At 38.7% G+C, this 15,834-nt stretch overlaps 1 protein-coding gene across 1 annotated transcript in view; it reads left to right on the forward strand.

The window, feature by feature from the left end:
- LOC124286727 overlaps positions 1–15,150 on the forward strand; it is a 42,143-nt gene extending 26,993 nt beyond the window's left edge. Inside the window, exon 6 of the mRNA XM_046723156.1 lies at positions 15,005–15,150. Within this exon, the coding sequence (XP_046579112.1) occupies positions 15,005–15,058 (54 nt within the window). The 3' untranslated portion in view covers positions 15,059–15,150. The remainder of the gene's footprint in view (positions 1–15,004) is intronic.
- Positions 15,151–15,834: the final 684 nt, after the last annotated feature.

Genomic DNA, 15,834 nt, shown 5'->3' on the forward strand with positions numbered 1-15,834 from the left:
CAGCATTGCACAAAGAATATAGAGAATATGCTACAATTTTATATTTGAACATGTTTTTATCTGTTGTCAGCATTCTATGAATAATATGGTGTTGGAATTAATTATCTTAACTTTGTCTTATTCGTTGTTCTTAACGGTAAATAGTTTTCCATCCAATTATATTTCGATATTTTTGTATAAATATCAGTTTGCCATTGTTATTGACTATTTTTTCCTTTAAGGCAATATCCTTTACACAGCAGCATAGATTAATCTGCATACTTTCCCCTCCATGTATAAAGTTCTGAGGTTACATGGATCGAATGGTTCTTCCAGTATGCTATCAAATGATACAGATTCTTTCCACATATTTTTTATAGATTTGACAAGATCTGTATGTTCACAACAGAATGTTTTACTTTAGGAAAGTTATTAATATATGTTTAAATGTAAATACACACATATTTATTAGGAATTATCATGGTTATGAAATTTGTATTATATCTTTTTATTGACAATGGTGTTTAATGATTCACTAGGTGTGCGTTTGTCACAAACGTTTAACGATATACTCGTTTTTTATAATATACACGGCGTAATCACTATATATTGCCAATAATCCCATGACATGATATTAAACTGTTCACTTTATTTCTGCAAGAACTGTACCAAAAAAAAGTAAAAAAACATGACATGTCCTCCTTTTGCCCAATCGCAAGCATCCCTCTGATAGTTCCGTACCAAAGGGGTATTTTTAAGTTCACCTTTCTTCGTATAACTATGAAAAGAATAGCCACATGATAATGAACAATCAGAAACCTGATCCGGGCATAATATTGGAACATAAATATTATATTTTGAAATATTTTCTTTGACTTGGCGAAACCGAAGCGAAATAGGTGCGCGCGTTGTACACAGTAAGATACCTTCACAAACAACAAACAAACAGCTCCTGCTGAATAAACCATAAGCAGAAGCCACATTAATAGTAAATATGTGCGAGTATTTGCACGGCATTGTTTACTCCGAACCAGCAACACATGCCAATCGAACGTCGACCTTTTTAAAAGCCCCAGAGGTCTTTGCTTGAATGGTCAATACTCTTATGTCTAATTAGTACACCATTCATCCATCACAGATGTTCACACCGACATGGTCATCTGGGAATTTGTGACATTGAATAGTCAGGGAATTTGTAAGAGACGGAATGACTGATTGGTTGATACGAGGAAAACATGTTTCTCTACGCCGATTGTTTTGGGTGTTTTTCTCAAACATTTTTACGACATCCTTATTCCTTCTGCTTTCTGGTTGAAAGCTCAGACACTTTTCCTAGTTTGTCTGTCCAAACCTGAGAGTCAAACACCGCGAAGCCAGGAATAGTAAATAGCCAAGCCAAAGAAATATCCTCTGATGTTTGATGGTGGCTGACAAAGGAAACACACAAGAAACGATTTTTCGATGCTATACGCCACAGTATTCCAGCTACATGGCGGCAGTCTGTAAATACTCGAGTCTGGACCAGACAATCCAGTGATCAGCAGCATTAGCATTGATCAATACAATATTGGGATACGATGACATGTGTCAACCAAGTCAGCAAGCCTGACCACCCGATCCCGTTAGTCTCTTAAGACAGTCACATCATTGGTTGCTGAAGATGAATTCTTACCTGGATCTTCAAGGGTCAGAAATAAATTAATTAATTAATTAAATTTACGGAATCATAATAGGTAATATGTTGGGTATCACAGAATGATAAGCAAACAGAGATATGTTCTTCATCTTCATGAGACTTCAAACTGCTGTACGACTAACGGGATCGGGTGGTCAGGCTCGCTGACTGGGTTGACACATGTCATCGTATCCCAGTTGCGCAGATCGATGTAAATGTTGTTGATCCCTGGATTGTCTGGTCCAGACTTGATTATGTACAGACCGCCACCATATAGCTGGAATACTGCTAAGTGCAGGCGTAAAACTAAACTCACTCACTCAAACTGCTGTCAGGGGTGTATTGTCTTGAACCTGAAATGAACCTGAGTTGAAGTTGAGACTATCGTGTTTATTTATACAATATCCCAATGTTTGTATCATTGAATACAGTATTCGTCATGTGTAATAGATCTACAGTTAGGTGATGTGGGCTGAAATTGGGTTTTTACGTCGTGCTTGAGAATATTTCGCTCATATGACGACGTGCATGCATGTGTATGTGTATGTGCGGCTGCTTGTACTAGCCCAGTCTGAAGCTGGTTTTATAGTGCTAGGCCACTGAGATACCATGCCGCAGTGAAGCATGAATACCCCTCTCAGACACATTATACTGACTCCGAGCCGACCAGTCCTTGTTGTACCCATTAATGCCTAGCGCCAGGCAGGGACCAACAAGTACCATATTTTAACGTCTTTTTGGTATGACGCGGTCGGGGATTGAACCCGCGACCTTCCGGTCTCCGGGCGGACGCTCTAACCACTACACCACGGAGGCGGTCTTCACATTTATGAGTCGAGAGTAAACAACACACAGACGGGCGGAGAGTCACGGACTTCATGCGTTACCAGTTACGTGGTGATACAAGCTTGTCAATCAGGCAGTTCATCCTCATACGAAGATAAACATTTTAAACGGAAACCTTTGTGAGAGACAATTAATTAATTACAACGCCTTACGGGTTTTTCCTCCTGATATGTTTTCTGAATGTGGAGAGTCGCAAGTTATTACGCATGATCACCCAGTCATGGGAGATGGATCACGTGCTTCTTGTTTTCCGTGTAACAATTAACATGGTTTTTTAAGGAGCTTTCCAGTCTTGCATAAGCATCCACACGGAACGATTCCAGTTTGCTAAGTTGTATAGAAAACAAAAGTATAATCATTGTTCTAAATATATTTGATGCCGTATGGTATTGGACCTTAAATCTGAAGTGTTTTGGGTGAATGTTTTCAGCCTAGTAGCCTTTCGATAAACAATCATATTGCTTTCCACGTCCCTTTTCACGTCGCTTTTACATGACCACCTCCGTGGTTTGGTGGTTAGAGCGCCCGCTGGAGAGCGGAAGGTTGCGAGTTCGATCCCCGGTCGCGTCATACCAAAGACGTTAAAATATGATACTTGTTGCTCCCTGCCTGGCGCTCGGGATTAAAGGGTACAACAAGGACTGGTCGGCTCGGAGTCAGTATAATGTGTCTGAGTGGGGTATTCATGCTTACCCGCCGTGATATTGCTGGAATATTGCTAAAAGCGGCGTAAATCCAAACTCACTCACTATTCATGCTTAACTGCGGCGTGGTATCTCAGTGAGCTTTCACTATAAAACCAGCTTAAGTCTGGGCTAGTACAAGCAGCCACACACGCATGCACGTCGTCATATGAGCGAAATATATTTAATTAAGTCCGACGTTAAACCCCATTTCAACTCACCTCACCTCGCTTTTCACGTTGGTTGGGCCCCCCTGAGTTCACGTTACTGACAAGACGATCAGAAACCTTCTGCATACGGCTTATCTGCATTGTGTTATAGTCTTTAGAGAGTAGGAACACGTTGATGTCGTGTAATGTCCCAAGTCCAGATTCCTTCAAGAATTTATTAACTCTTTTGAACGTCAGTGTAAGGCAGCTTGACATGTTGTAGGGTAAGTTTGATTTTAGACTGTATCAACATCACGACCAGAACGCCAATACGTACTGTCTGTGGAAAAGTCATTGTACAACCTAGACAACCTACATGTGTCAATAGTTGTGCACTATTCTCACTATGCTGATCCACTACGTTTTGTCACGAAGAACACTCGGACGCTTGAATCGGACCATAATCGGACGTACATAAATAATTGTTTGACTAATCGTGGGGCATGCCCCATTATTGATGAAGTCATTTATTGGTTTATTGGTTTGACTACACAGCCATGTTCTGTTTTTACCAGAGTGTGTTTTTGTGATTTGTAAAATCATTGGTTAGGTGATAGTTATTATGGGTCACAATGTTTAAAGTTTTGTGGGTCACATTTCGCATCATATATGTTCAATGGCAATACTATGTTTAGCGGTACGCCTTTATGATAGCGCTCTAGAGTTGCCTCCCTTGGCTTTATTTCATGTTTTGACAGGTCGTACGTTCCACAGATTTCCACTTTAGGTGAATCACACTTAATGTATATTAAATCTATCTGCTTTTATGTCATAATTTACAGATTTCCTTGCAGAGAGGATTCCATTCATATCTCTACAAAAAGATGTGTCCATGGGATCTAGCAGACTTATTAATATACAACGCAGTGCAAAGTACACGTACAATATAGTGTGGTTATGTAAAACAAGGTCACAAATTTGTCGTGTTCACAGACTGTGTATGAGATATATTTTTCTGAATGATGTAGATTTCAGAAGGTATGTTTTAGTTCGGTAGTATTATGGAGATAATGTTTTGTGTAGACGTAATGTTTGTTGCAAGGTATATTAAATTCAGACGTGATTACATTTTATCCCACGGCATGTAATGGGATATAGTCGTCGCCTCGTCCGTCTGTCCGTCCGTCCGACCGCAATCATCTTGTTTCCGGAGTATAACTCCAAGACCATTCGATATTTTTCAACAATAAATTGTAGATATATCAAACAGAACCTAAGGTGGTGCCTTTTGCTATTTACAGATTTTTGGCATTTTTATTTTTCTCAGTTTCCATGGAAACGTTTTGGACTTAGTCTTAAAGGGAGGGGTGGGCTTCGTTTCCGGAGCATAACTCAGAAACCGTTCAGTATTTTTCTGCAAAACTTAGTAGATATATCAAACAGAACCTAAAGTGGTGCCTTTTGCTATTTGCAGATTTTTGTTATTTAATATTTTCTTGGTTTCCATGGTTCCAAACGATTCGGACTTAGTCTCAAAAGGAGGGTGGGTTTCATTTCGAGTACAACTCGAAAACTTCTTAATATTTTTCAGCAAAACTTGGCAGATATGTTAGGCAGATCCCTAAGTGGTGCCTTTGCTATTTGCAGATTTTTGTCATTTATGTTTTCATGATTTCCATGGAAACGATTTGCACTTTAGTCTAAAATCAAGCTGGACTTAAAGTAACTGTCAGATGATTTGTTCTTTCAAAGATGTGGGGGCCGGGGGATATGTCATCTTCTGATGACTCTTGTTCTTTAAATCCAAAAATGATGTGTCTATTCTACTTTTAGTTTAGTACCGGATTTATTTTCTATTTTATAAGGTTGTGGCTCAATAGTTTTACCTGTGTACATTCATATAACAAACGAATGATATTTTCAGTTTCAGCATTGCACAAAGAATATAGAGAATATGCTACAATTTTATATTTGAACATGTTTTATCTGTTGTCAGCATTCTATGAATAATATGGTGTTGGAATTAATTATCTTAACTTTGTCTTATTCGTTGTTCTTAACGGTAAATAGTTTTCCATCCAATTATATTTCGATATTTTTGTATAAATATCAGTTTGCCATTGTTATTGACTATTTTTTCCTTTAAGGCAATATCCTTTACACAGCAGCATAGATTAATCTGCATACTTTCCCCTCCATGTATAAAGTTCTGAGGTTACATGGATCGAATGGTTCTCCAGTATGCTATCAAAATGATACAGATTCTTTCCACATATTTTTATAGATTTGACAAGATCTGCATGTTCACAACAGAATGTTTTACTTTAGGAAAGTTATTAATATATGTTTAAATGTAAATACACACATATTTATTAGGAATTATCATGGTTATGAAATTTGTATTATATCTTTTATTGGACAATGGTGTTTAATGATGATTCACTAGGTGTGCGTTTGTCACAAACGTTTAACGATATACTCGTTTTTTATAATATACACGGCGTAATCACTATATATTGCCAATAATCCCATGACATGATATTAAACTGTTCACTTTATTTCTGCAAGAACTGTACCAAAAAGTAAAAACATGACATGTCCTCCTTTTGCCCAATCGCAAGCATCCCTCTGATAGTTCCGTACCAAAGGGGTATTTTAAGTTCACCTTTCTTCGTATAACTATGAAAAGAATAGCCACATGATAATGAACAATCAGAAACCTGATCCGGGCATAATATTGGAACATAAATATTATATTTTTGAAATATTTTCTTTGACTTGGCGAAACCGAAGCGAAATAGGTGCGCGCGTTGTACACAGTAAGATACCTTCACAAACAACAAACAAACAGCTCCTGCTGAATAAACCATAAGCAGAAGCCACATTAATAGTAAATATGTGCGAGTATTTGCACGGCATTGTTTACTCCCGAACCAGCAACACATGCCAATCGAACGTCGACCTTTTTAAAAGCCCCAGAGGTCTTTGCTTGAATGGTCAATACTCTTATGTCTAATTAGTACACCATTCATCCATCACAGATGTTCACACCGACATGGTCATCTGGGAATTTGTGACATTGAATAGTCAGGGAATTTGTAAGAGACGGAATGACTGATTGGTTGATACGAGGAAAACATGTTTCTCTACGCCGATTGTTTTGGGTGTTTTTCTCAAACATTTTTACGACATCCTTATTCCTTCTGCTTTCTGGTTGAAAGCTCAGACACTTTTCCTAGTTTGTCTGTCCAAACCTGAGAGTCAAACACCGCGAAGCCAGGAATAGTAAATAGCCAAGCCAAAGAAATATCCTTGATGTTTGATGGTGGCTGACAAAGGAAACACACAAGAAACGATTTTTCGATGCTATACGCCACAGTATTCCAGCTACATGGCGGCAGTCTGTAAATACTCGAGTCTGGACCAGACAATCCAGTGATCAGCAGCATTAGCATTGATCAATACAATATTGGGATACGATGACATGTGTCAACCAAGTCAGCAAGCCTGACCACCCGATCCCGTTAGTCTCTTAAGACAGTCACATCATTGGTTGCTGAAGATGAATTCTTACCTGGATCTTCAAGGGTCAAAAATAGATTAATTAATTAATTAAATTTACGGAATCATAATAGGTAATATGTTGGGTATCACAGAATGATAAGCAAACAGAGATATGTTCTTCATCTTCATGAGACTTCAAACTGCTGTACGACTAACGGGATCGGGTGGTCAGGCTCGCTGACTCAGGTTGACACATGTCATCGTATCCCAGTTGCGCAGATCGATGTAAATGTTGTTGATCCCTGGATTGTCTGGTCCAGACTTGATTATGTACAGACCGCCACCATATAGCTGGAATACTGCTAAGTGCAGGCGTAAAACTAAACTCACTCACTCAAACTGCTGTCAGGGGTGTATTGTCTTGAACCTGAAATGAACCTGAGTTGAAGTTGAGACTATCGTGTTTATTTATACAATATCCCAATGTTTGTATCATTGAATACAGTATTCGTCATGTGTAATAGATCTACAGTTAGGTGATGTGGGCTGAAATTGGGTTTTTTACGTCGTGCTTGAGAATATTTCGCTCATATGACGACGTGCATGCATGTGTATGTGTATGTGCGGCTGCTTGTACTAGCCCAGTCTGAAGCTGGTTTTATAGTGCTAGGCCACTGAGATACCATGCCGCAGTGAAGCATGAATACCCCTCTCAGACACATTATACTGACTCCGAGCCGACCAGTCCTTGTTGTACCCATTAATGCCTAGCGCCAGGCAGGGACCAACAAGTACCATATTTTAACGTCTTTTTGGTATGACGCGGTCGGGGATTGAACCCGCGACCTTCCGGTCTCCGGGCGGACGCTCTAACCACTACACCACGGAGGCGGTCTTCACATTTATGAGTCGAGAGTAAACAACACACAGACGGGCGGAGAGTCACGGACTTCATGCGTTACCAGTTACGTGGTGATACAAGCTTGTCAATCAGGCAGTTCATCCTCATACGAAGATAAACATTTTTAAACGGAAACCTTTGTGAGAGACAATTAATTAATTACAACGCCTTACGGGTTTTTTCCTCCTGATATGTTTTCTGAATGTGGAGAGTCGCAAGTTATTACGCATGATCACCCAGTCATGGGAGATGGATCACGTGCTTCTTGTTTTCCGTGTAACAATTAACATGGTTTTTTTTAAGGAGCTTTCCAGTCTTGCATAAGCATCCACACGGAACGATTCCAGTTTGCTAAGTTGTATAGAAAACAAAAGTATAATCATTGTTCTAAATATATTTGATGCCGTATGGTATTGGACCTTAAATCTGAAGTGTTTTGGGTGAATGTTTTCAGCCTAGTAGCCTTTCGATAAACAATCATATTGCTTTCCACGTCCCTTTTCACGTCGCTTTTACATGACCACCTCCGTGGTTTGGTGGTTAGAGCGCCCGCTGGAGAGCGGAAGGTTGCGAGTTCGATCCCCGGTCGCGTCATACCAAAAGACGTTAAAATATGATACTTGTTGCTCCCTCGCCTGGCGCTCGGGATTAAAGGGTACAACAAGGACTGGTCGGCTCGGAGTCAGTATAATGTGTCTGAGTGGGGTATTCATGCTTACCCGCCGTGATATTGCTGGAATATTGCTAAAAGCGGCGTAAATCCAAACTCACTCACTATTCATGCTTAACTGCGGCGTGGTATCTCAGTGAGCTTTCACTATAAAACCAGCTTAAGTCTGGGCTAGTACAAGCAGCCACACACGCATGCACGTCGTCATATGAGCGAAATATATTTAATTAAGTCCGACGTTAAACCCCATTTCAACTCACCTCACCTCGCTTTTCACGTTGGTTGGGCCCCCCTGAGTTCACGTTACTGACAAGACGATCAGAAACCTTCTGCATACGGCTTATCTGCATTGTGTTATAGTCTTTAGAGAGTAGGAACACGTTGATGTCGTGTAATGTCCCAAGTCGAGATTCCTTCAAGAATTTATTAACTCTTTTGAACGTCAGTGTAAGGCAGCTTGACATGTTGTAGGGTAAGTTTGATTTTAGACTGTATCAACATCACGACCAGAACGCCAATACGTACTGTCTGTGGAAAAGTCATTGTACAACCTTGACAACCTACATGTGTCAATAGTTGTGCACTATTCTCACTATGCTGATCCACTACGTTTTGTCACGAAGAACACTCGGACGCTTGAATCGGACCATAATCGGACGTACATAAATAATTGTTTGACTAATCGTGGGGCATGCCCCATTATTGATGAAGTCATTTATTGGTTTATTGGTTTGACTACACAGCCATGTTCTGTTTTTACCAGAGTGTGTTTTTGTGATTTGTAAAATCATTGGTTAGGTGATAGTTATTATGGGTCACAATGTTTAAAGTTTTGTGGGTCACATTTCGCATCATATATGTTCAATGGCAATACTATGTTTAGCGGTACGCCTTTATGATAGCGCTCTAGAGTTGCCTCCCTTGGCTTTATTTCATGTTTTGACAGGTCGTACGTTCCACAGATTTCCACTTTAGGTGAATCACACTTAATGTATATTAAATCTATCTGCTTTTATGTCATAATTTACAGATTTCCTTGCAGAGAGGATTCCATTCATATCTCTACAAAAAGATGTGTCCATGGGATCTAGCAGACTTATTAATATACAACGCAGTGCAAAGTACACGTACAATATAGTGTGGTTATGTAAAACAAGGTCACAAATTTGTCGTGTTCACAGACTGTGTATGAGATATATTTTTCTGAATGATGTAGATTTCAGAAGGTATGTTTTAGTTCGGTAGTATTATGGAGATAATGTTTTGTGTAGACGTAATGTTTGTTGCAAGGTATATTAAATTCAGACGTGATTACATTTTTATCCCCACGGCATGTAATGGGATATAGTCGTCGCCTCGTCCGTCTGTCCGTCCGTCCGACCGCAATCATCTTGTTTCCGGAGTATAACTCCAAGACCATTCGATATTTTTCAACAATAAATTGTAGATATATCAAACAGAACCTAAGGTGGTGCCTTTTGCTATTTACAGATTTTTGGCATTTTTATTTTTCTCAGTTTCCATGGAAACGTTTTGGACTTAGTCTTAAAGGGAGGGGTGGGCTTCGTTTCCGGAGCATAACTCAGAAACCGTTCAGTATTTTTCTGCAAAACTTAGTAGATATATCAAACAGAACCTAAAGTGGTGCCTTTTGCTATTTGCAGATTTTTGTGATTTAATATTTTCTTGGTTTCCATGGTTCCAAACGATTCGGACTTAGTCTCAAAAAGGAGGGGTGGGTTTCATTTCCGGAGCACAACTCGAAAACTTCTTAATATTTTTCAGCAAAACTTGGCAGATATGTTAGGCAGATCCCTAAGTGGTGCCTTTTGCTATTTGCAGATTTTTGTCATTTATGTTTTTCATGATTTCCATGGAAACGATTTGCACTTAGTCTAAAATCAAGCTGGACTTAAAGTAACTGTCAGATGATTTGTTCTTTCAAAGATGTGGGGGCCTGGGGGATATGTCATCTTCTGATGACTCTTGTTCTTTAAATCCAAAAAATGATGTGAGTCTATTCTACTTTTAGTTTAGTACCGGATTTATTTTCTATTTTATAAGGTTGTGGCTCAATAGTTTTACCTGTGTACATTCATATAACAAACGAATGATATTTTCAGTTTCAGCATTGCACAAAGAATATAGAGAATATGCTACAATTTTATATTTGAACATGTTTTTATCTGTTGTCAGCATTCTATGAATAATATGGTGTTGGAATTAATTATCTTAACTTTGTCTTATTCGTTGTTCTTAACGGTAAATAGTTTTCCATCCAATTATATTTCGATATTTCTGTATAAATATCAGTTTGCCATTGTTATTGACTACTTTTTCCTTTAAGGCAATATCCTTTACACAGCAGCATAGATTAATCTGCATACTTTTTCCTCCATGTATAAAGTTCTGAGGTTACATGGATCGAATGGTTCTTCCAGTATGCTATCAAATGATACAGATTCTTTCCACATATTTTTATAGATTTGACAAGATCTGTATGTTCACAACAGAATGTTTTTACTTTAGGAAAGTTATTAATATATGTTTAAATGTAAATACACACATATTTATTAGGAATTATCATGGTTATGAAATTTGTATTATATCTTTTTATTGACAATGGTGTTTAATGATTCACTAGGTGTGCGTTTGTCACAAACGTTTAACGATATACTCGTTTTTTATAATATACACGGCGTAATCACTATATATTGCCAATAATCCCATGACATGATATTAAACTGTTCACTTTATTTCTGCAAGAACTGTACCAAAAAAAAGTAAAAAAACATGACATGTCCTCCTTTTGCCCAATCGCAAGCATCCCTCTGATAGTTCCGTACCAAAGGGGTATTTTTAAGTTCACCTTTCTTCGTATAACTATGAAAAGAATAGCCACATGATAATGAACAATCAGAAACCTGATCCGGGCATAATATTGGAACATAAATATTATATTTTGAAATATTTTCTTTGACTTGGCGAAACCGAAGCGAAATAGGTGCGCGCGTTGTACACAGTAAGATACATGGTAAACTATCCAATTGTTTATCTATCCAGGACATTATTCAAATGGTGAGTGAGTGAGCAATGTTTTAGCTATATCATGACTAAAACAATTCATTTATCACTCCCTCCAAATCAACCCACCCCACACCCCGGCATGTAATTTTGTTTCCAGAGTCTTAACTCAAAAACCGTTCTAAGTCAGAATCGTTTACATGGAAACCGGGAAATATATGAATGTCCAAAATCCGCAAATAGTAAAAGGAACCACTTTCGGGTATGTCTCATATATCTAATAAGTTCTGTTGAAAGATATTGAACGGTTTTCGAGTTGTGTTCCGGAAACGAAGCGCACCCCTCCTTTTGAGACAAAGTCCGAATCGTTTCCATGGAAACCGAGAAAAATAAAAATGACAAAAATTTGTAAGTAGCAAAAGGCACCACCTTAGGTTATGTTTGACATATCTACCAATTTTTGTTGAAAAATATCGAACGGTCTTTGAGTTATGCTCCGGAAACAAAATGATTACGGACGGACGGACGGAAAGACGGACGAGGCGACGACTATATCCTCCCGCATTACATGCCGTGGGGATAAAAATGTATATACATGTATCTACAAAACAGATCAATCAAACTCTATCGATCAGATCAATTTCTTTTATAAAATCAATAGTTAAATGAAAAGAAGACAAAGTCATCAATATCCCCCGCAATGGCAAAATACTCTTCATGATTATGTCTACGAGTTATGATTATGTCAAATATTTATGTGTGTATATAGAAAAGTGGAAGGAGAGTATTGAAAGGTTTTTAAAGTTCTGCTCCAGGAAGGAGCACTATCACCAATTTCAGTCTATGTCAAACTTGTTGCCATGGAAATGCCAAAAATATTTTATTCAGAAATCCAAAAGTACCAAAAGGCACTAGTACACCACCAGACCAATCTATGTGTCAAGTTTGGTGAAGAAATAGTGAACGGTTTTAGAGTTCAGCTCCGGAAAAGAGCACTACCACCAATTTCAGGCTAAGTCAAACTTGTTGCCACGGAAAAGCCAAAAAGATTTTATTCAGAATTTCAAAACTACCAAAAGGCACCAGTACACCACCAGATCTATCTATGTGCCAAGTTTGGTGAAGAAATATTGAACGGTTTTAGAGTTCTGCTCCGGAAAAGACAAATGTGCACGGACGGACGCACGCACGCACGCACGCACGCACGGAGTCCATTTTAATATCCCCGCAAAACGCGTTGCGGGGGATAAAAAGATCTTTAACCGTTTTGGCACGGAAATATTTATCTTTTGTGATGGAAAAATAACAGTCAAGCCGGACATGTTTGACTGCGATTTTTTCATCACGAGGGACACAAAGCGGAGGATCCTCACCTTTTAGTAAATATTCACGCGTATATCTTGTGTGGCCAATACGACCTCTTCGAATAATAACTTCGTCAACTGATAGTTGGTTGTATCAATGTAATTTATTGATACCTACTTGTGTGCACATGTCCAACTTATTCTGCCACAATGTTGGAAGCCAATTTCTGGTGTCCCCCGCCGTGATATTGCTGGAATATTGCTAAAAGTGGCGTAAAACAATACTCATTCCCTTCTTCTCCATCAGATTACGAATATAAGATCTAATGATAGCTAAAAAAACAGTCATTTGATAGCTTTGATAAACCGAGATTTTATACCTTGAACGGAAATTAGGTGAGCTATATACTAAACAACATACAGATGTCATCTTTCTCCGGCGTTGCCAAATATTTACAACATACAACTAATGTGGTGTCGTATTTTCAGAAATTTCTTTACATTTGAAAATAAGGCTCGATCTCTGTTAATAATGATGCAACGTTTGTCAAAATACATCTACATAATCAAGAGAGTTTGGGAATCTAACAACTAATTTCTAGGTAGATAGGACCATCTATTTAGCTATTACCTCCTTTCTCATCAGCGATTTCCTAATTCATTATAATTTGTGATAATACCAAAACGTATCCGGTTACAATGTGGATTTTGTATTGAAACAGATTGGATCATCGTGTATATGTGTGTGTGTGTGCGTGTGTGCTTGTGTGGGTGCGTGCGTGCGTGTGTCCTCTGTCGTCGCTTGACGTCAGAGGAAAATCAACATTCGTCAAGCCATTTTTCACATTGAACGTAGAAAGTTATACATAAGCATACAAATCAGTTTCATATATTGTTATGTCGTTCAGATATCACGCAGTATTTTATTCGCACAAAGTTTCATTAAAGATTCTAAATAAAGAAATCATCACGTTGTAAACGGAGACATTTACTGCTTTTCAACGCATAACAAAATTGCGGACATCCTTTAACAAAGTCTACTTTCCAAACCGTCTGTGTATTTGTGCTTCAAATTTACATCATCGGAAAGGAAATTAAATACTCTACATATCTGTGTTATAGCCGTAGCTAGAAGCAGTGCATCACTAACGCAATTGTCGCTCAACGTTCATTTTTCAGAACTTCAGAGAAAATACACCTCGGCATCCATGGGGTTAAGTCTTCTGTGCACTGCGTTGTATATTAATAAGTCTGCTAGATCCCATGGACACATCTTTTTGTAGAGATATGAATGGAATCCTAATTATGACATAAAAGCAGATAAATTTAATATACATTAAGTGTGATTCACCCAAAGTACGAGCGCGCGAAACGGGAGGCGAGAGTGAGTATTGCGTACCGCTAATGAAGAACGTCCTCCGATATGGACTATAGAAATTTGGCGCATGCGCACAGCATGTCAACATGTCAGCTCGCTATCGTTGAAACAAGAACTCAACGGGTTTCAGGCCCATTAATATCTAAATGTATGATCACAAAAATATGACAGTTACGTGTATGTATAGGGAAATTATCTGGGAGTACATCGATATCGACTTTTCAGTCAAAAACCCACAGGAAATATATTTAAAAATCTCAAGAAAATACGAGGGGTAATCGGCCGCGATGCAGGGTCATGTCTTGACTGTATAGGACCGCATCGCGGCTCTCGGCTAAGTCTGACCCTGACACTTCGTGCCTGACTGCTCTCATTTGTAAACAAGCTTCATTTAGAATATCTGATCTCACTGTTATTACCAAGGCTCGTGGTGAGTTAATATTTTATATTTGTGACTCAAAACTTTAGATTTGTGACTCATATGCATTGTACTAGAAATCTGTATTGTGATTCATTGTATCTTATCTTGCTCATTGTTTGCTCAATATATTATTGAATATTTTTGACTTGTCTGTGTTATATTTTGCTGGTTCAATGGGGATTCTTATACCTGTTGTCACGGCAATTTATTAACCGTAACACTGTTCTTTGTTATTTTACTCTTCGTCCTTCCCTTTTTCCTATCACTCGATACCTCTTGTATTTCTCTGATCATTTGTATTTCTAGAATATCCGGTACATCTTTAGTGAGAATATAATTCACATTTTATTCATGTCTAATGTTTTTTAAACTTACCCCACGATGAAATCTGTTCAGTAATGCCTTGAATATTTAACATTATATGTCACGTGACGATGGCGGATGCTTTTATTGTCTTGTTTCTCTTCCAGGATGCATTTCCAGACGAAGATGTGTCACTTTTGTCTTGTCTCATGAATAACTAACGTCTGCAGTCAACGTTTTCCTTTCAATTGGCACTTCTCTGAAAAGTTTGAACCCTGTATGTTGCCGCGGAATAAAATAGTTCTTGTTTTAACGACTGAAATGCGGTCTGTGTTCGGTGATTCTGCGCAGTGATACAGTCGTTGGCGTCTTCACATTGAAGACCCACGCTCGCCTTTTAACATGACTACGAAGCGTGAAGCCAATTATGGTCGACCCATGCCACCTGTCCCCCTGAAATGGTAGATTAAAACTAAACTCACTCTGCAAATAGAATGCTGTTGGGTTTTGTGTGAAAATCATCGTCATGGCAACAGCCCTGAAATATGGTATATTTTACTGTACGGTAATGTACGCTTTCCTCAGGCGGGAACGAGGTAACAAAAAGTTGTGAGTGACCTACGTATAAGGTGACTCGTAAGCAATGTTTGTCATTCTCACACAAAAAACAACAACTTTAATGACATTTAAAACGTTTATTCATGTACTTGCCATCTGTTTTTAATAACTGTTGTAATAGGAACGACATCGAGTATCACTGACTGACTGACTGACTGAGTTTGAGTTTTGCTTTTAGCAATATTCCAGCAACATCACGGCGGGGGACACCAGAAATGGGCTTCACACATTGTGCCCATGTGGGGATTCGAACCCGAGTCATCGGCGTGACGAGCCAACGCTTTAACGATTAGGCTACCCCACCGCCCCATCGATTATCACTGACGTCCATATGGTGAGGTAAGGTGAAATTGGGTTTAACGTCGTGCTTGAGAATATT

The sequence above is a fragment of the Haliotis rubra genome, unplaced genomic scaffold, assembly GCF_003918875.1.
Source record: "Haliotis rubra isolate DU_JTF1 unplaced genomic scaffold, ASM391887v1 Scf1101, whole genome shotgun sequence".
Classification (NCBI taxonomy): domain Eukaryota; kingdom Metazoa; phylum Mollusca; class Gastropoda; order Lepetellida; family Haliotidae; genus Haliotis; species Haliotis rubra.